At 41.1% G+C, this 22,441-nt stretch overlaps 1 protein-coding gene across 3 annotated transcripts in view; it reads right to left on the bottom strand.

Moving 5' to 3' along the window:
* Positions 1 to 9,375: 9,375 nt before the first annotated feature.
* TRPS1 (transcriptional repressor GATA binding 1) overlaps positions 9,376 to 22,441 on the bottom strand; it is a 516,171-nt gene continuing 503,105 nt past the window's right edge. For all 3 annotated transcript variants that reach the window (XM_085605073.1, XM_085605072.1, XM_085605074.1), the window contains exon 6: positions 9,376 to 13,519. In XM_085605073.1, the coding sequence (XP_085461199.1) occupies positions 12,455 to 13,519 (1,065 nt within the window). In that variant the 3' untranslated portion in view covers positions 9,376 to 12,454. The remainder of the gene's footprint in view (positions 13,520 to 22,441) is intronic.

Below are 22,441 nucleotides of genomic sequence, written 5' to 3'. Positions count from 1 at the left end.
TCCATTGGTGTATCATCCCACAGATACCAATGTCCCTAATTCTTGTCAAGAGTTGACCGTGGTTGACTGTGTCGAACGCCGCTGAGAGGTCTAAGAGGACCAGGGCGCATGGCTTCTTGCTGTCTACTGTGAGCCTGATTTAGTCCAGTACTGACAGCATCCCCAGCTCGGTGCTGTGGTGGGCTCCAAAGCCTGCCTGCCTGTCCCCAAGTAGTTAGTGTTCTTCTAAAAACATCGATAGAATTTTGAGGACGTGCTTTCCATTATTTTAGCCAGAAAAGGGACTTGGGAAATGGGCCTGTAGTTTTTCATGTTGGTGGTGTCTGCTCCCGCCTTTTTGAGTACGGGGATTACTCTGACTTCTTTAAAATTCTTGGGGACCTTCCCTGTTTCCAGCGAGAGATTGATCAGGTGAGGACTTCTCCCTCAATCGCAGGGAGGGCTAGCTTGAATATCCTTGGTGGGCATGGGTCTGCGGGTGAGCCTGACTTAATTCTGGTCAAAATGTGGAGCAGAGACTCATGATCAAGCCTTGGGAAGGAGGTGATGGGTTATTCTATGTCACTGTGTGGCTCCGCTCTAGCCAAGGTGTGCTGGTTGATAGGGGTGTTCTGTATGTCTGTTAGAATGTCTTTTACTTTGTCTTGGAAGAAGTTCAGGAACCTGTTACAGTGTTCCTGGCTGGTGGGAACTTCTTGCATCTGCTTTCGGCTAAGCTCCTTCAGGATCCTAAAAGTTTCTTTTTGTTTGTTGTCTGCCTCCAAAATCCTAGATTCATAGAATTCGGCCTTTCTTATAAGGATAGATTTTTTGTAGGTGGCTAGTCTAGTCCTATACTCTATAAAGGCCTGTGGCTCATAGGCTGTACACCACTGTCTTTGTTTCTGACGGAGGGTCCATTTCAGTCCCCTTAGATCCTCCATGAAACAGGGGGCTCCCTTCTCCTTGTTTTCCACTCTTACTTTATTATTGTTATTATTGACTCATTTGTATGGCGCACAAATCATTCCCAGGGGATCTCTCGGCGCCCTAGAAGGAAGACAAATGTAAATTTTAATTGGAATAGCCAGGTCTTGAGCATTTTTTTAAATAGTGGAAGGTTAGGACAGGCACAAATTTGTTCAGGGAGCTTGTTCCAATGTTTGGGGCCAGATAAGAGAACGCACGACCACCCATTTTGACTTTCCTTATTCTACTGCTACAGAGCAGGCTGTGATTGCAGGATTTGAGTTGTCGTCCAGGTTGATAGCGTTCAATTTTATTAGTCAAATAAGCCGGGCCCGTTCTGTGCAGGGACTTAAAGACCATGCAAAGCAGCTTGAAGATAGCTCGTTTCCTAACAGGAAGCCAATGTAATTGGCGAAGGAGAGGAAGGGAAGGGGTTTGTGCTGGTTTATTAAGGCAAAGACGAGCTGCCGTATTTTGCACAACCTGCAGTTTGGATAACAGGTCTTCCCTAATTCCTACCAACAAGGAGTTGCCATAATCAAGGCGACTGATTAGGAGCGACTGAATGAGAGTCTTTCTGGTGTTTAATGGGATTCAGAGGAAAATCTTTCTGAGCATCCGCATGGTCCCGTAGCAGGTGCCTGCAAGAGTGTTCACCTGTTCTTCCATTGCAAGCTTATTGTCTATTCTAACCCCTAGGTTCTTAGCCCACCCTCTTGGGGAAGGAGCTTCTCCTAATTCTGATGGCCACCAGTCAGAGCCCCACAGTTCTTCTGCCTTGCCAAACAACAAAATCTCAGTTTTGGAGGAGTTAAGTTGCAGAAAATTCTTCCTCATCCAGCTTGCAATGCTAGTCATACAGTTTATGAACTTAGCTTTAGTTACTGCAGGGTTGTTCGCTATGTGCACTCTCAACTGCGTATCATCAGTGTAGGCTATGGTTTCAAACCCACAGTTTCTGATGATTGAGGCCAAGGGGGCAACATATAGGTTGAATAGCGTGGGGCTCAATATGGAGCCTTGTGGGACCCCCTCATCCACCACAGCTGTATGCGACACAAATGAGTCTAACTGGACGCATTGTGTTCTGTCGGACAGATAATTCTGAATCCATTTAAGGCCAGACCTCTGACATCAATCTCTCGAAGCCTGTTCAACAGGATACGATGAAAGATGGTGTCAAAGACTGCCGACAGTTCGAGCAGCACTAACATAACTGGAGAGTCCTTATCCAGTGACATCCTTAGCGTTTCGGTAACCTCTAATAATGCGGCCTCGGTGCTATAGGATGCACGGACTCGGATGGATCTAGTATTTTATTCTGTTCTAGATAGGTAGAAAGATGTTGGTTGATTGGTGTCGCCATGATTTTAGAGCAACAAGGGAGAAGGGAGATTGGCCCGTAATTCTGTAAATCAGTAGGATCTGTTAAAGCCTTCTTGAGCAGGGGCTTAATACGTGCGTTCTTCCATTTGCATGGGAAAGTGGCTGTCACTAATGAGATGTTACATATATCTGCAAGTGAGTCCGCTAAGACCTGGGTTAGCTCAGACATGACCGCAGGAGGTACCGGATCTAAAGCAGAACCCGATTTTGCCTGAGATAGTAGAGCACCCACCTGCTCACCAGTAATGATGGGGAAACATTCTAAGCTCGGGGAACAGGTGTTTCCCCGGGCTCTCTCATGAACATCCTCTTCAGGCCCGAAGGAGCGATATAATGTGACGATCTTATTAGCGAAGTGGGTCGCTAAGTGATTATATAATTCCTGTGCAGATGGCGGTAGTGGATTATTCGTGCGTGGATTTGTAAACTCCTTCAGGATGGCAAAGAGCTCCCGCGAGGAGTCCTTGGCACCCATAATGCGAGAGCCTAAATAGGTTCTCCTGGCTACATTACAGCTATTTAAATAAATTCTGTGGGCCTCTCGGTAACACCGTTCATCTTGCTCGGTTTTGGATTTTCTCCATTTCCTTTCTTTTACCCTAAAAGGGCTTTTTCCCTTCTAAGTGTATCTGTATACCACGGGGCTGGGGCTGCCCTGGCCTGGATTCAGTGGTGCAATAGAGTCAGGAACATCGGTTATAGAGCCCTCAAATAATTCTAAAGCCATGTCACAATCATTACAGTTCATAAATGCAGGAGGGGTATAAACACTGCTAAAAGCAGAGGCTGTCACCTTTTTCCAAGCTCTGCGGAGTTCTTTGCGAGGTTGCGGAAGACCACGTGATTTTAAGGGGGCCCAGGAAAAGATTAATATCGAATGGTCCGTCCACCCTACCCTCTGCGGAGGTTCCACTATTAATTCTGAGATGTTGGAAAAGATGGAGTCCAATACATGACCCGCCAAATGAGTTGGGCTGACTACTTTAGAAGAGAGAACAAGGGACTCCATGGCTGCAAGTAGGCAGGCAGAGTCTACATTGGCAAGTGCCTCCAGATGGTGGTTGAAGTCCCCTACGAGTAGGAACTTGTCCGTTTGCAGCGTGAATGGGGCCAGCCTCTCTAATAGTATTGTGCACAATTCTCTATTATTTCCTCCAGGAGGGTGATACACTAGGGCTGCACTCTGAAAATCAATAGCTCCAGATTGGGGGTGGAAACAGTGTCAAGGGTCTTAATATGATAAGGGGGACACGTGGCAATTGTCAGACCTCCACCCCTCTTTCCTGATCTATCTAAGCGCACAACCGAATAATCCGCTGGGAATGCCATAGCCAATGCTGGTGTGGCATCGTTGTTCAGCCATGTCTCAGTAAAAAGACAGATATCCGGTTTGGCGTCATCTAGCAAATCCCAAATTTCTGCCATGTGTTTTGGGATGGATCTGACATTAAGAAAGAGCCCCTGAAAAGGTACTGCTGGTTCCCCCTCAAACTGATTCTTTATCCCAGCAGACTGTCCTCTACCTAAAAGATTCCCTGTCGAGTCAGCATGAAGGGTGCATAAGGTACAAGCAGTGTCTATTATTGACCTGCCATAATGAGGGCAGTTCTTATCTAAGAGGGTCTCACTGCTTGAGGGTTATTTCTCCCTCAGGACAGGATACAGCATATTCCAATTGCAGCAACCTCTCTCTCGAATAGCACATCCTGGGCATAGGACATACCTGTTGGAATACGGGCAGCATTTCCTGGCAGCCGGCAGCGTACAGGCGCGGACGGGCGCAGACGGGCTTGCCTTAGGCGCACCAGCGGCGCGGCCGCAAGCGCTGTGGTTTTTATGCCCCCAAGTGAGTCAAAGACTGGAATGCTAACCGCTACCAATGGCGTCCCACGAATTCCAGTGAGTTTGCAGACTCTCTCCACTCAATCAACCAGCTGTCTGGTTGCGGTGGACCGGAGAGCTGCAGGAGGACTACAATGAGACACGGTAAGACTTAATTTCCCCAGAGTGCGCAATACATAAACGTTAAAAACAATCAATTTTCAAAAGCATTAAATCACGAGTGGCAAGAGATTTCAGTATGCAGATGCCTACTTCTCTACTGCGCGGCCACAAGCGTGGTGGTTTTTATGCCCCTGAGTGAGTCAAAGACTGGAACGCTAACCGCTACCAATGGCGGCCCGCGAATTCCAGAAAGTGAGTTTACGAACTCTCTCCACTGAATCAACTAGCTATCTGGTTGCGGTGGACCAGAGAGCTGCAGGAGGACTACAATGAGACACGGTATGACTCAATTTCCTCAAAGTGCGCAATACGGCCGGCGCTAGCTTCAATTTGAAAAAAGAAGACCCGATTTGCAGATTATGTGGAAATAGACTGGAATTAGTAATGCACATATAGATGCACTATGAGCAGATGGATTATTGGCGGGAAAGGTTAATTAGTTCACAAATCTCAAAACAGCCAAACCATGGGATCATTACTTGGAGACCAGCCAGTACCGCCACAGCAGTGCTTGAGTAGGGGACATGGCCCCAGATTGGGAAAGCATTTAGAATGTGAGTTTGGATCATTGCCCAGGATTAGGGGGTATCACCTCCATAGCATGCTGAAACAGAATACACATTTGAATACTGAACATACGAGAACACACAAGTGTGTCAGGAATCACTATTTACTTTGAGCAATCCTGGGATGACACATCATTATTCAACGCTTGTCCCAAACCTCCTACGCAGTATTTTAGGACATTCCAAAATGGCAATCTGAAGTGGTCAATTGAAAGATTTCTCAGAGAACCTGTAACCACACCCCTATCTTCCACAGCTGGCTAGTCCCTTCCTTCAAAAACTTCAAAGGTGAGCCACTCCTGTGATGGCTCCAGAGATCTAGACATTCCCCTTTGTTCTCCTAGGATGATCCTTTCTAGGCCTGATGCAGTGTGAAAAGTAATTATCAAATGCAGATGCAGACCCCACTATTTCCTTACCAAGAAACAGGTCCAAGCACTGGCAAGTTACTCTATTGTGTGGGGAGGTCTTTCATGCTCCTGCCGGCCAGTACACTAATTAATTTGGTCTAGCAGGGGCAACAGAAGCTATGTATCTAATTAGAAGCTGAGTCAGAGAAATGTAAAAAATCTTAAAGTGCGAAAAGGTGTGCCTATATGAAAAATAAATGACATTGGGGGCCATTTCTACCATATGATCGGTGTGTCACCCTAGTCTCTATGCCTCATTATGTCGAAATAGCAGTCTGGTGCAGATTTTGCCCATAGTGTATAATGCAGTGAAGCACACAGGCTTTTCAGTACTCACTATAGATTTAACTGCTCACATTATTAATGCCCACTCACATAATCAGACCTATGCTAAGTAAGTTCTAATCCATGAAGGATCCTTCCAGCAACAGCCTACCTGTGCAGAGATATTGGGTTGGGCTGGACGATCATACACTCAGCGAATAGATATGTGCACGTGCATCTGCATACATTTTTATGTGGAACCAACCCAGACTCACTACTCCTAGCTACACAGCGGTGAACCTTGTTTAAAAAGGGAGTCACTGGTGCTTAGCACTCCCAAACCGTTACAACAGTGCTTGCAATGGGTGAGACTCAGTCATGGCAAAAGTCGATACACCAGGTAGACTAAAAAGCAAAACATCAATGGGATTAAATGGGTCAGACCCCACTTTGCTAAAACCTCTATTACCTGTCTACATATCTTGATGGTATACATATATATATATGGTCAAGGTACATAGATGTGGACTCAACAATTGTAAATCTGTACTTACCCTTACATACTATCTTTGATAAATTATGGTGGCTGATATTTTTGCAGAAATGTATTAACACTTGATATTGTGGTACAGCACCCTTTCGGGTTGTGCCAAAATCAGTAAATACTCTGAAATACATTTTCATGCACCAAGTGCTAGGCACTTCCTTTCAGTTATCAGACAATATTATTCCAATATGATGATTCCCAAATGGCAAATACCATTCCTTATGAGGCCTTCATGGCTTTTGTCTTGTCAGTGGCTACAATGGCAATAGTACAAGACTGGATCCAAACAAAACTGCCTCTTGCCACAAGCTTCTTTCTTGAAACCTAACTCTTTTTTTTAAGGCAAGATTTTTTCACCAGCAAAGAACTGGCCACTTTTGTAAATTCTGGAGGTAGACGATTCTGTTGTGATGTTTGTCCTCACTTCCATTTCCTTCTTCTTCATATATGTAACTCACTGAGAAATTAGCAATCATTATTACTTATTTTTAGGGTAAAGCACTACACTCAGCCATTAACCCTCTTAAAGCTCATTGCATGGGAGATGGTATAATTAGTGGGAATGCAGCAGTCACATCAGCCATATGCAACTACTAATGATTCAATACCTACAAGTGGATTTCAGGTGTGGCAGACCTGGCTCATACCAGGGTAACTGGAAGAGGAAAATAGAGAGTAAGGGTATAAGAGGAAAATTGATAGTCAAGAAGTTTAAAGTGGAAATCCTAAGGAAATCTTGTTCTAGTCTCAGATGTTCATGAAGCATGAGAAAGGAGCCCTAACTTCAAATAATTTAAATCTGACAGGATGCAGAGTTGTCCTCTGAGGCCTAACACAGATGTCTCAATAGTTGGAAAAGCTGAAAAACTTTACAGAGGTACACAGGAACATGGCCATAAAGAGTCTTGTGGGCGTGGAAGGGTGTCTTTATCTCTGTTCCTTGCTTTTTCTGTCACTACTCTTCAAATTCATGTGTTTTTCTTTTTCCCTGAAGGACAAATGTGAAATAATATATCATGTAATAGTTATATAAACCCCAAACAGTATTTATACATTCCCCTCTTCTATATATTTGAACTTCATGTCAAAGCGAACAACGAATCTTATGATTTTAAGAAAGACATTGATTAACTGATGGATCCCATTCCAACATAGTGACTACTTCTTTCAGTGACTACCTGACCAACTTTTATCTTAGACGTTACTAATATGACACTTGGTGACTGAGTGGCATGTTAAAACAGAAAAAAGCTTGTTTTGATCAGGGAATGGAACAGACTATTAAGGCCTAATCCTTGCCTAACACAATTATTGAGCCCTAAATATCACTTACAAATATACTGCAACAATGGAGTAAATAATACACAATCTTACACCCATTGAAGCCATATTTTTGTAAATATTTAGGTCACCACATGTATGTCAGACAATGTCTTTGTTATCGATCTTGTGACATACAACTTTGGATCAGACCATTCCAGAGAATTTCAATCACAGCCACTGAGAACACACATGGACTAGGAGGTAATGGGTTGACTTTAGAAAGTTTAAAGCACCATAAGCTTATTCACACTGCTCAGTCAAGCTTTATTCTAATTCATGGGACAGGTAGAGCTGTCAAACATGTGTATCATGATGTTTATGGATGGGTGGGTGGGGCAATGATAGGTCCTTCTGGACACTTTTTATAGAGGCCGAAAAACGATGCTGTTTTTTCAGGACTCTTAAGGGCTGTTTGGATTTTCTTCACATGAACAGGGGGTAAAAGTTGCAAATGGGTAGTTTCCACATCACTGCAAACCACTTTTGTCTGGAAGAGACAAAAGAATAAAGTGTTTCGTCCATTTTATTATTTCTTGAATTCTACTGCTGCAATTTTTTTCTGAAACAGGTCCTGTACCAATAGTTTGCTAATGATATCCAACTAGCTAATTCGACCTTTTGGTGGATGAAATATAAAATATTTTGATGAAAGAACGTTGAATCCAACTCAATGCTGAAAGAGAAAGGAGATGGTGCCTCTATCATTCAGGAATTCAGCTGAAGGGATTTATATTTGCTCACCCTTCGGATCCCCTATTACTCATTGGTGAATATAAAAATTCACAGCATGTTTAAGTATGGTTGATTGAATGTGGGTCGAATTTGAATTACAAAATGCTGGAGATAAGGTAATAAAATATTGCAACAACTCCCTCGTCTTGTTTATGTATGCTTTTTACATTTACATCAAGAGTTACTAGGACTACAATTGTTGGTGTTTCTTATACATGGGTGGGAAATACACACGAGATCTTGTTAGAGGTATCTTCGGATTTTACGTTTATATTTAAATTGCATATGAATTACCAGGTGACTGAACAAGTTATGTTTCACACAACTAGAATTACAGGAATTGTGATATCGAATTGTTGAAGGAGGAGAGAAAACATCTCATCCATAGCAGACGTTTGCTCATATCCCTATATTTAGGTATACTGCACGATTTCCTCAGCAAAGCCAAAATAGATGCACATATATACAAACATAAACTAGATAATGCTAATCACTTTTTTAAGTCTAGTTTTAGCCAAGATTTTTTGGTTTTACAATCTATATATATACCTTCATCTTATTCTAGCAGTTGATTTTGTTCTTTCGAGCTCTCAACTTTATCCTAAAATTTCAGGCAGCAAGTTCCTCATCTCTGTTTTGTTTTCTTTGTTACATCGATTCCAGCTCCACGAGAGCTTGATGATTTATAACATTTTTAATGTTGTATTGTACATGTATATTGTACATTTTGGATTGCATTGCATATGGACGTTAATTTCCTTTCCTACGTTATGGCTGATGTCCTCCAGGCTGCAAGGCTGCAAAAAGAAAGGCAACGTAGCATAGTTCAACATTGCAACACTTGATAAACTCCATCTCAGCAATCCTGGCTTCCTGGTAAGAAGAGTATTGACTTACTACTGAATGATAACAATGTAATTGACTTACTACAGATGAATAGCAATGCTACCAAGTTACTGTGGATGAAGTGCAATGCAACACATTTTGATCCTACCTGTGTTGAGATAATGTACTCTTCAGAACATTAACATAAGACATATTCACTCTCCTAAAACCTTTTTCCTTTTTCGATGTACGATATATGTATGACATCTGCTTCTATGTTATACATATGCTGAGATGGGGCATAAAGTGTGTATTCATACAAAAGCTCAAATGTTTCCACAATTTGCCACAAAACCTACAAACAGCAAAGTTGATTCTTATATTTTTTTATCAACTCCGTAAAACAAATAGTTGTACTCATCTTCTACAAATGATAACTTTATTACATGGGAACAGGTGAGCTCAAAACATACTTAAAATGGCGTTTTATTAAAACATCTCAATAAACCATGTAGCGAACAGTGGACATATTTTTCTTTCTGCTGTTAGTTGACGAAAGGTACACTGGCAAACGACTGCAATGAAACCAAGTGAAGAAGGTAGCCCTGATTTAGTATTTTCTTACAGTTACAAAAACTAAAACTCATGGGTGCTAAAGGTTGTGTTGTCCAAGTTGCTCTGCACTTGCCATTCAACTTTGAGAGGCATGGGCCCTGCACTGTGAGAAAGGAACACACCGATACAAAACAAATCAAAGAAAGCAGCTGGCTAATATTTTAAAATAGAGTGCAATGTTACTACAGAATGCAATAAAATATCAGGGCGGCATAGTCAAACAGCACAACGTAAAATAATTTCTGAAATGTTTCCTCTGAAACATAGACAAAGCAATAAAAGGAAGATATATATGTATCACTGAAGCATAACAATGTGAGATAAGAGCTTAAAAATACAAAAGTACTTGGAATGAATAGTGCTACCCTTTCTCCTAAGTAGGCATAAAAATATGTTCATTTTCCTTCTTTGTTTTTCCAAACCATTAGGTGAATGTAGTCAGTCATTTCCTGTTACTCTCTATAACTTTAATGCACACGAAAAAATATCTACTGCAATAGAAATAGTTGCTTCATTAACTCTTTTTTGCTACATTTGCAAATGTAAACAGCGAGGCAGAGCCAGACATGACTCAAATGCATGATGGAATATCTTTGTTGCATACGTACACTGTAGAAAATAATTATTCAATATGTCAGGCACCATTATTTGAAATGTAATACATTAATATTTACTAGAAAAATAGTTTTTTTCTATTTGTTCTCCCAACGTCTTTAATGAAATAGGCTAATCTGACAGTGCCTCCAGTAGCTTGTAATGTCTTCTAGTTCCCGCTGCAAGGTTTGTCTTTTTTTGGAAGATAGGAGAAAATGCAACGTGGAAAATGTTCTACTTCCGTTCTCTTAGAAAAGCACCGTCTACCAGATTTGCATGATGTAGCTGTGTAGTCCTATATCCCTGAGCAGATATGCCGAGGAGCTTTCCCTTCATTAATTGTACAAAGCTTACATTTTTAAATACAAAGAAGACATTTTCCTAAGAAGTAGGTTTCTAGGAATTTGGCTAGGATTACACGAGAAAGGAGTGCAAAAGTCAATCGTCGGTCTACGGTACAGAAGTATTTATAGATACCTCTTCTTAACATTTATTACAAAAATATGTACTAGAAGATATATCAGGACTCATGATTTAAGAGTATTCTGCCAAAGGCACAAATGTTTATTTTTCAGTCTGTATTTTCATAAGAGGGATTGTTCAAGAAGATACTCTGCCACAATGTGAGGCCCTTACACATAAATACCCTAGCTTGCCACTAGGTGGCCCACTTCTTCTGGCATTTAACTGAGGAACCAACCACACTGTCCTAAACTAATGCAATTATTCTACCTTAATAGAAAACTTTTATGACTTGCATCATATTTTTAGTGCTACATCCTTCATGAGTTTCTACATTGCTTTAAAAACAAGCTACTTATTCAGCCATTTCAGAATCAACAAGATTGCATGATGATAGAAGCGTTTATCCCATTATGCACTGCTTCCCTCTCCTTCATTAGGGGAGCATGCACACAATAGGTGAAATTCTGTCACTGCCATCTGCGGTTTGTTAGTGCCAAATAGCAGATGGCAATTATTACAACTTCCAAACTTTGAGGAAAGACTGGATTGGTTAATGTTGACTGTACAGTCTGATGACCTAGTAATTTTAGCAATGCATCTGTTTGGTTGCATATCATAAAACATTAATGATATGCTATATCACATGGTGATCATAGCAATATAAGCATTTAATTTCAATTGCCTATACCATTGAGGCAGCTGATACGGCAGGTTCTCTATAGAGAGAAAGGCTAAATCAGAACAAAGAAAAATAAATCTGGAAAAAGAACCGTGTACAAATCTAAAGATAAGCAACTTATAGTTTAATTTAGTATACCTTAGAATTATACCCGCTTTGCCCCTCTAATTAAATCTAAAATATCTTTTACAACCCAGAAAACAAATGTCTTTCCACTGTAACTCACATATATATCCTTAGGATATTCTTCCAATACTCCATCCCTTATTGGCAAAATATTATGCCTCCTTTAACGGTGTTCTTTCATCGTGTCCAATGTTCCTAGCCTGGTAGTGTTGCATTGCCGTGCACAGCTGTAAGTGATAGAATTACCTATTATCATGTCCGGGATACTTGCAAGTTTACAGTTGTGTGTCATCTAGTGTAAAATAGTATGTCTCTAACTACAATGAAGCCAGTAACCATTGCCTTTTCATGAGAAAACATGTTATATTACCAGAAGCTCTCAAGGTGGCAGGTGGCTTATGGATGTTTGTAGCTTTTGGGAGTAAGGGAGGGAGGCAGCAGCAAGGAGGGCCTGGGTGAGAGTAGGGGAGCTTCTGAGTGTCTCAGAAAGCATGTCTTCTCAACACTTCCCGGAGAATGGCCTTTGTTGCACACTGCTCACTTTATTAGCGCTATGCACTGTGACTCACGGTATCCCACTTACATTTTGATATTACTGCTTGGTCTCCAACACTCTGAAGGGGGCCTTGAAGATACAACCCTACTCAAAGAAACAAACTGTAACAATCTGAAATATACCCGTTCTGTCCGCAGCCAATCGGGTCTATAATATCATTTTTTAATGGCATTAGGATACCTGACTTTCATAACGCATGTTGGGCAGGGTGAAGTCCGATATGATAGAGTTGTATATTTTTCAATCCTTCGCTTTTGAAACATTCTTCATAAAAAGAGCGAGGAGGAACAGACATCACATAATGGCTGAGCCGCGTTCTGCGAACTGCTCTGCAGGCCTTTATAAGACATTTCAAGCTACTGTGCTTCCATCATGAACATCTATTTCTATTTAATTGTGCTAAGTGCTAAAATATTACTCTTGCGTTTTTCCGTCTTTGTCAGCTTGTGCAATGTTCCTATGTAGACCTCTCTGGATGTGAGTTGTGAAGTCGTACTTGTCCGTGCAAAGATGCTGGCATATGCTGCACTGGAAAGGTCCACTGTCACCATGGCAACTCATATGCAAAGCATACATCACTTCATCCAGAAAGACAATGCCACAGTGCACACATTTTGTAGACAGTTCATCTTGAGTACTTTTATCAACTTTCTCCTCTTTAACTACATTCAGTAAACTGTCTTCCTTTGTATTTGGCGAAGCCTTTGACTTTTCCTTGGAGGCCCCGTTTGCAGCTGGCCCAGGTCTGGAATGCTTTATCGCCAAATCTAGAGGAATGTCATTGTCTGTGGTGACAGCTGGATAATGAGGAGGCATATTGAAGGTGGGATAAGGCACATAGTTTTGGCAGGGATTTGGTAGGCCTGGCACATGACTCAAGTAGTGTGGATTGCCAGGTACTGACAGCTTATATTTGCTCCAGAACCTTAGCCAGTCTGCTTCGCTCTGGAACTCATTGTGTACAAATGGAAGTCCGAAAAGTGGGTACTGGTACTTCTCAATAGGGCTTCCTGGTGGCGAATAGTTAGAGTGCTTTGAAGGTCGCATGTATTTTTCTATTGGACTGCCCCTCTCCGAGCTTCCTTTGCCATCCGATACAGATGAACTATTTCCTGGGTCAGCATTATTTTCCTGAGGACTTTTTATCTGAATGTGCAAAGGCTGCTGCATCCTTTTGTGAATATCCAGAGTCTGGGTAACCAGAACTGATTGCGGTGCTGAATGGCTTTTAGTCAAAGACACATGGGCCTCGTATTTACTCAGGCCAGGCTGCTGGATTTCTCGCTGATGAAGCTCAGGCGGAGGCTCCTCTGATCTCCTTTCCAATGGACTGCCATTCACTTGCTCTTCACCGCTCCCCCTGTGCTGCTTGCTTAGGTGCTCCGCGTGCAGGGTCTCCGGATTAAGGCGTTTCCTTGTTCTTCTCCTGATGATCTGCTCACCATTGTTCTGTTTAATGATATTCAAAGGCCTTGGAGTCTAAATGCAAGAGATAAATATCAAAATTAATGAACAGCCAAAAGAAGCTGTGAATATACAAATGAGGGACTAATTCATTTCATGCATGTGTAAGAGCTACTTATGATCATCATCAGATACATTAGGAACATATTGCTAATTGCAGAGAAGCATAATGAGGGAACCTTTAAAATGCATCTAAGTATTTAGAAAAATAATAATAGCCAGTACATTTTCATGGGTTGTTAATTGGTGGAGAGAGTTTTGATGGAAACTAGAATGTTTTCATAAAAGATTAAGGGATGTGCAGGACAATGCTGAGAGGATCTGAAGGGAAACACGCTGCATATGTACACAATAAGCATTGATCTCCAGCAAAGACAATGGAAGGCAAACATATGGATCTCATAAAGGATCTGTGAATAGAGTTCCAGCACTGTAATGAACACCCTTTTCTTCTTTTAATTTACTAATATAATTTTTTATATTTCTGGGACAATAATCATATTAGTGTCTCCATTAAAAGAGAAATAGAGAAAGAAATAATCAGGAAATGTTTAATCTAAAATATAACATAGGTTTACACTGTATATCATATGATCAAAGAAGATATAATTGCCAACCTCAATATCACATATTTTCTGAATTATATTTTAGACATAAAATGAAGCTGTTTGAAAACGTGTTACTGTATTTACTGGGGCAAGCAACATTAGGGACATAGATAAAAATTCCAATCAAGAAAAATAAAGGAGTATTAAATAAGTATGAAAGCAAAGGTAGACATACCGATGATGGTTGGCAACAGACACCCCATGAAGTAATGAAGACTAACTCGCAACATTTTACACATACACACAGGTTACAGTGCAATCATACCACTGTAGTAGTAATACAGTGATATGATAGTGGTGCAATAGAAAAAAAGTTGTTTCATCATTATCATTTCCCCTGCTTGACAAATCTACATGAACGTTTCAGAAAAAATGTTTGAGTACGTTTTGTCCTGGAAAATGTAGTGCAGTTTGGTAAACTCCTCATAAGAATATTTACCCTATTGAACTGAATATGGCATCACATTGTGCAGGGATTAAGTACTTATAACAGAAGGGTGCATTTGCTAGCTTTGCAGTTAATCTGCTCAGGTGGTTTTGTGAACTGCTTCCTACATCAGAATTTCAATGTGAGCTTGCATCTGAATCATAAACAATTTCTGATCATTTTAGTTGTGTAAGCAATTTCCCACTTTTTAAATATAAGCTGGTTTGTGGAACCCAATTTATTTGATATGTTTATTTATTTATGGTTGTGTAAAGAGCACAGCTACCCCTAAGGGTTTCCCGGCGCTTAGCTTGATAAAACAGAAGAGCTATTTACCTAGAACAGCCATGTCTTCAAATCTTTGCGGGACGCAAGAAAAGACGTACTGTTCCTGAGGGATTTGGAAAGGAAATTTCCCACTTTTGGACCAAGCACTGCAAGAGAATGTCCTCCTATCCGGGCCAGATGGTACAGTGCAGAGAACTAAGTTGGAGGACCTCAGGGGGCGAGATGGAATGTAAGATGTCACTTGCTCTTGGATGTAATGTGGCCCTGTTCTAGCTTTTGCCCAAAACATGTAGCAAAGAGACTAAAATTGGATCAGTTTAGAGATTGTCAGCCAAAGCAGGGCATGAAGAAAGTGTGAAACTGAGGAAAGTTTGGGAAGTTGGTACAGCAGTCTAGCTGCTAAATTCTGGACCATCTACAGACGCCTCATGGATGCCTGGTCTGCTCCTAAGTATAAGAAATGACCGTAATCCAGTCTGTCTATAATTAAGGCCTGGATCACAGTCTTCTGAAAGGATTGGGGGATCATCCAGATGATCTTACTCACCCGTTTCAACACAGCAAACAGGCAGCGGTAACTTTAGACACCTGAGGTTTCATTGTTAATTTGTCATCAAGAATAAAACCAAGGTTCTTAACGTTGGAAGATGAATCGTAATAGGTCCCAAGGAGCGGGGCTAGTGCTGAGGGCCCCAAAATTGGGCATGTAAACCCAGGATCATGACCTCTGTCTTATCACCATTCAGCCTTAGAGAGATAGCACTCACTCTACTCAAGCCCAAATTAATGTCAGAGGGTCCATGTTCCTGGGTAGATGACAAAGAGAATATAATTTGTGTGTCATCTGCGTACTAAAAAATAGTCAGAAGGCAACTCTCCACTATGTTTGCCAAAGGCCTGACATAGATGATAAATAGCAGAGGGCTTAGCACGGTGCCTTGTGGGACACTAGAACTTAAAGCTTGAATTTTCAAATCTGGCACTGGCTGAACAGACTTAAAATGCATGAGAAATGAAGTTAGCCAGGCAAGGGCCTTTCCTTCCAGACCCAAAGAAGATAGGCAATAAAGCACAATGGAGTGAGACACAGTATCAAAAGGTGTGCTAAGGTCTAATAAGATAAGAGCAGCTGTACTGCCCTCATTCAGGAGTCATCTAAGATGTCCAGTGACTCCAAGGAGGGCGGATTCCATACTGGGTCTTGCCTTGAACCCTGTCTGTGAAGGATAAAATAATTCTTGGGCCTCTACGAAGGATGTGAGATGAGCATTAACCTGCCTCTCCCAAATTTTGGAAAGTATGGGTAGATGAGAGATTGGTCTGAAGTTCGATCAGATCGAAGAATCAAGATTCGTTTTTTTTTTTAGGAGTGGAAGCACCATAGTGTGCTTCCAGCTCTGAGGGACAAGGCCCTCATGTAATGAAATGTTCAGTAGATCACCCATCATATGTAATAGTATAGGACCAGTACGCAAAATTTGGATGGCGGTAGAAGATCCATGGTGAGCCTGATTTGATAACTTGCAGAATAGTGAGAAAGGTGGAGAGGTCAAGAGTAGGCCAGAGTGACATAGTGGGTGTTAAACGCCACAAAAATTCCAAAGCCATCTTGGTCAACTCCAGATCTAGTCTGAGTTGTGTTAACTCTCACAAGGACGGAATATGCACATTTATTTCAAAATGAGGTTGCAGGGTTTGAAAACTCAAGCTTGTTTTCCGTTCAAGAATCATAACATACATATTTTTTCCTTCCTTGACAGAATTAGAGTGACGTGGCATAAACAATGTTATCACCTTCACCATATACCAAATCCTAACCTTGACCTGAACTGTAACTATGCAGTGGTACCAGTACAAACTCAGTGAAAGGCCTAGCCAAGGGTAATTCCTGACTCAGGTACCAGTTGATATCGGTACTGTGGGCAGCCATTTCAAAATCATTTTGCCCTCTGATGGTTATGAAAAAACACTTTTGAAAACAAATGTGCCCACCTCTATTTGATCTTGTAAAATGTGAAGGTTTTTGGTTACGGGGCGGAGAAGTTATGATGAGGTTATAATATCTGTATGTTTCCATAAGAAATTCTCAGAATATCAGAACACGAAGAAGGAAGAACGTCCATGTCAGTTACATATTGTGGGAAAGGTTACCTCGCCCAAATTGTGGCCAAAGGACAAGCTTGGGCCTAGGAAGCACTCTACGAAGGTATTCTGGAATTACCATGTGTAGCCGAAGCTCTTGCACTGTATGATGTTATTTCGGAGCAAGGCCTGGCTCAGTCAGCAGCAAGGGCTTTGGATATTGAATATAGAGGGTGAGCGACAACCATGCTGGCTGGCTCTCTGGTGAGGAGAACTTGTGGCACAGGGTGTGGTTGTGGTACTCATCCTGTGTCTTAAATACTTTGGCTATTGGTTCGGCGCGAGTAGTTTGCATTAACTGCCTGAAGTCTGATAGGAAACTAACTCTGAAGAATCAAATATACACAAGTGGGCTAGGATCCTGCCCCTCCGTGACCATTTTGCAATTTTTACATTGAAGGATTAAAATACAGTTTTCCCCCTTCACTCCACGGATTATTAATTGGGTAAAATTAGATGTTTCGTGATTGACGGGTAGACTCTATCTATTTTTTTTGTGGCGTTATATATAGCGCGAACTAGACCCGACGGTATCAGAGCGCTTTAAATGTGCACCAGGGACGTTACAGACGGACACCTTCATTTTTGTTAGGCATGGAGGGATTAAGTAATTGCCCAGAATCACAAAATGTTGCTCGTCCCTGCCGAGTCTCACACCTGTTCACCAGCTCCAAGGTCGACCACCGTAGCCGTTACGTCACATTCTCTCCCCTTTTAGGAAGAGGATGCTTCAGCTGAACACTGCTTGGGTGTCCCCGAATCTCTCACCAGTCCTGAGGAAGACCCGCCGATGCATACTCATTAACACATATATCGAGGGGAGAAACGTTGGCGATATTTTGAATAGTACATGTCCTTGGTCAAACCATCCTAAAATTGAAACTAATGTCCCTAAAGGGTGTATGTTGAACCATTTTCTTAAAGAAGAGGATGGACATTTGGATTTATTCTGTATTGCATTGTACAAAACACACTGTTGCAGGTTTTGCCACTTTATTCACTAAGTCACATTTTTTGTGTTTTGCATCTTTGACAGCCTCATATGACAGAATTTGTATCTATCAGCCAAACAATATGATTTTGAATATACAAACCTGAGCAATATTAGTATGGTGTGTGTTTTACATTTATTGGTCATTCATATTAAAACAGGTGTGTTAAATATTGGTCTAACACGGACCTCACATGCTGTGTGTTTCCTGTATTGGTTACTGAATGACTTAGTTTAAAGACTGCTCCGGGTCACATGCAAATATATTTTTGGTAAATCACTATCAGATTTCGCAAAGCAATTGATTCATCAGACAGAACACTTTGTATCTCATACCATAAAGACCATTACTTTTGATGGTTTAAATACTTTACCAGCACAGAGTCTGCCACGAAAGCCATGCCCTGCAGCAAACTGGCTTTGGAAATGCAGTAACAGGGTACACTGCATGCTGACAAGCCATTTCTTGTTCCCAGAGCATGCAAGGGGAAGCTGACTGAGGTGTCCAGTGGACACTGACATGATGGGAAGTGTCCACTTCTCCTGTTCATTGGCCATGCCTTTGGCCAGTGGCACTGGAGCCAGAGGTACTGAGCACAGAATGCAATCAACGGAGATACACTATGTCATGGACATGGCAGCAGAAAGTGCCACGGCTGCACCAAAGACAGTGATACTCAATGGCAATACCTATTGCTGTGCTATTTTTCATTGTTAAATATCCTGTTTTTAGACATCCTTCAATTCTTCTACTTTCTCAATTATCTACTAGTACAAGCAGAATCAAACTTTCTGCCCAAATGCTGCTTTGTTTCCTCTACACTATCTAGAATTCTACACATGGCGTTTCTTTTTCATACTTCTCTTCTTTATATCCAACTTTCAGTTCATCAGTGTTTTTTAGCAAACCAATAATTCTTTCTGTCCATTATCTTCCTTGTCCCTGTCCCTTTTTTGTAATTGTTCTCTTCTTGATTTTAGAACTTTGTTCTCCCAAAAAAAATAGACAATTATGTTTTGCTCAGTAACCTAAGTTCAGTATGGTAATTTTGCAAACACTACTTGAACATCTGAAATTAGGTGAACCAAAGTTAGGGATAATTGCATCAGTGGAAATGATGGTGACCGGATGACTATGGCTGTCGAATTGTGAATCTGCACTCCAACAGTCCTACACAGCCTAGAGCCAGATATGATTTGAAAAATCTTATGAAGCTCCAATCTGAAGGACTATCACCTTCCGAATTGATGTTACAGTGTCTGGACCCGTAACCTTTGTCTGCTCAGCTCATTATTGCCTTGCACTTCTTGGCTAAAGCACTGCGGCTCCGATAAGTATTAGTTGCCACTGGTCTGGAGGGCGCTCTGCATGGGTATCAGTCTGGTGGTGGCTGGAGTAAAGGAGCTAGAGGGAACATCGGAACCACCAAGAGTAAATAGCGAGTGGACATTGATAACTATCAGCTTTCAGTGACACAACTCTCTGCAGTCAGGGAAGGGTTCACCAAGAGAAGTGACAGATATTAAAAGAATCTTCATAAGGAGAGACAGACAATGCACCTCCAAATGTGTTTACGTGTAACGGAGAGTGCAGTGCGGGCAGAGGCAGCACCAGACAGATTTCTGGCAATAGCTGCCTGGAGCCAACCAGAGATCTGCTACAATGTTACACAAGAGATGTCTAATTATTCTGTGGATTTGACATACTGGAATGCAATTGGTCTTAATACCAGGAAAAGACAAAGGTGTATCCTAGAATTCCTGGGATCTAATGGCATCCAATTAACTCTCCTACAAGACATGCACATTATGCAGGAGGAGTTAAAAAGAATTTTAAGGGGCCAATCCTGTACTTAAGAGGTGATATCAACCAACCATACAGAGGGTAACAAGGGTGTGCCTTTGTTAATTAGAAAGAATTTGAATATTCACATAATACGGTCAGAAGCAGATATTAGTGGTAGGAGTATGTAAATATACATGTGTTGGTTACTATGGCCTAATCTAGATGATCCAGCTACCTTAAAGCAGCTTGCCTTAAATGTATGGATTACGATGCCTCAATATTATGTAAACTGCAGAAGGGCCTGTATAATCCTCTAGATCCGAGTCTGCTCCAACATAAACCACAAACAAACATGACTCTAGCAGGATAGATCCAATGGCCAAGTAAGAGAAAGACTTATTATTTGTCGCTTCAATGGTGTATTAGACACACTCAGAACACAATCTCTATTGTTTCTATGATCTGAGACAAAATGGTTGTGTTGCTGGGCTGCAGAGAAGGAAGGCACAAACCAATTAAATTATTCTCTTGTCAAAAACTTTTAATGTTTCCTGCCATACTGGCTCACTGTTTGTGCGTTAATTACATCTTGCACTTAATTTGTCTTCACCGGCAAACTGAGCTTCTTTTTCGAATTGTTTTTTTGATCACATTAGGGTGACACATTCATTGTGTCTTCATTAAATATGACACAGTGCCCGGTGCATTCCTTTGACTCTACGCTACACCCAGGCACCCACTTCCCTCGTGGCCAAGCAGGTAACGACAAGGGGTGTGTTTCCATGTAAGTGAGAGATCCGCAGAAGACAAGCTGGCTTTAACCTTTTTAACTCTTTTTTGGTTTAGTAATTGAAGTTTGGTTTTTGTATTCCCCTCAGGGTGACACATTTGTTCTATCTTTTGACATAACCGGTTCATCATTTGATAGTTTGCCCTAAAAGGGTAATTGGTAAGCAGCCGTTCCAGATTTGGATAAACCACACTGACTAGCACTAGCCCAAAAAGTACTTCACACTTCTTCTTTCCTTTAGCATAGAGACTGACTGTTTTGTTAACTACTGGAGCAGTTAACTTTTTGTGAGGCTTATCAATTGACTGCTGATTTCATTTCCAGTGACGGGACCTTGAGTCTGTTTTTCTAATTCCAATACTATCACTATTCCGAATTCCATTCATGATCTTCTCTTGGTGACCACTGATGGAAAAGGGTTTTGGCATGCCTGTCACCGAGATGATTAATGCATGGGTTAATGGGCTGATCAAGAGCACCTAGCCTTTTTTCTTTTCTTTATCTATGTTTTTTCGCCTTATTGCAGTAGCTCTTGATCAATGATGGGTATATTATTTTTGATTCAAGTTTGGGTAATGCCTGTTCCACAAAGTCCTTGGGAAACCATAAAGAAAAGGGGCAAAACGCGTTGACTTACATCACCCAGTATCAATGCCCGTTGAAAAGAACAAGCATACAATTGACATGTTGTGATAGACCTATGATAAAAATATGGATTGATGCAATTGAATCGTGTAATGCATGAATAGGTCTTATAGTACGTGGTGTGTACCTGGTGACAGCTATTTTTGTAATATTACCATTATTGTCTTTTGTCCATCATTGCGGTTACATTGTTTACCTTGATACACACATTCTAGCAGATCACTTTATGTTTTTATACATTCTCTAAAAATGCATACCATATTGAAATAGGTAAACGTTTTTGACAAGAGAATAATTGTATTGGTTGGTGCATTCCTTTCTTCTCTGCAGCCTATCAATGCCACCATTTTGTCTCAGATCATAGAAACATTAGAGACTGAGTTCTGAGGGTGTCTAGGACACCATTGGGGCGAGAAATAATACGTCTTTTTCTTACTTGGTCACTGGATCCATCCTGCTAGAGTAATGTTTATGGCCTCAATATTATGGGCAGGGTTATAACACCCTGCTGAATTCCAAGATTGACCCTTCAATGGAAACACCGCATTGCAACTAGCCTAGGATGGCAATAACATATTGGAAGATCTAGGCCTATTGGACATGTAGATAGTAAATAAACAACATCAAAGGGTATACTTATTCTAGAGTAAAAAGTACGGGCATAGCTCTAGACTCCTTTGTAGATAAGAGGATACTAGATCAAATGTTGGAAGATAGATTATCCCATCATATCTCTCTAACCACCCTATGGTAGCCTTCCTTGATACTATATCTAGGGAAGACCTTTCATTGTTATAGATGGACCATGGACAGAAGGCTACTTGATAAAAGATCCTTGCTAAGAATCTAGACTTAAATATGTACACTTTTTCTTAGATCAATTTGGAAGTTGTTTCTTTGTATAAAGCATTCCTAAGAGATATTATAGATAAGTGGGCCATAATTCACACAAAATGTAAATTGGAGGAGGAGAATACATTTTTGAATGAAATCACAAGCTTTGAAATACAACTGACAGACACTGGCCGGGAGTAGTCTTAGGATATGATGAAGACCAAATTAAAGTTTCTCTAAGATAAATGTAGGTCGAAGTTGGAACAACAGATAAATGATAAATGGCAAGCTAGGAATCTTCAAATTCATGAGTACAGGGAAAACACAGGGAAATTGTTGGCATAGTAATCCAAAAAGAGACCCGTAACAATATCTTGACTATACAGGAGTCCACAGAGGGCCTTTGCTTACCCAGAACTAGAAGAC

This window comes from Triturus cristatus, chromosome 5_1, assembly GCF_964204655.1.
Source record: "Triturus cristatus chromosome 5_1, aTriCri1.1, whole genome shotgun sequence".
Classification (NCBI taxonomy): domain Eukaryota; kingdom Metazoa; phylum Chordata; class Amphibia; order Caudata; family Salamandridae; genus Triturus; species Triturus cristatus.
This window is presented reverse-complemented; position numbering and strand designations above follow the sequence as displayed.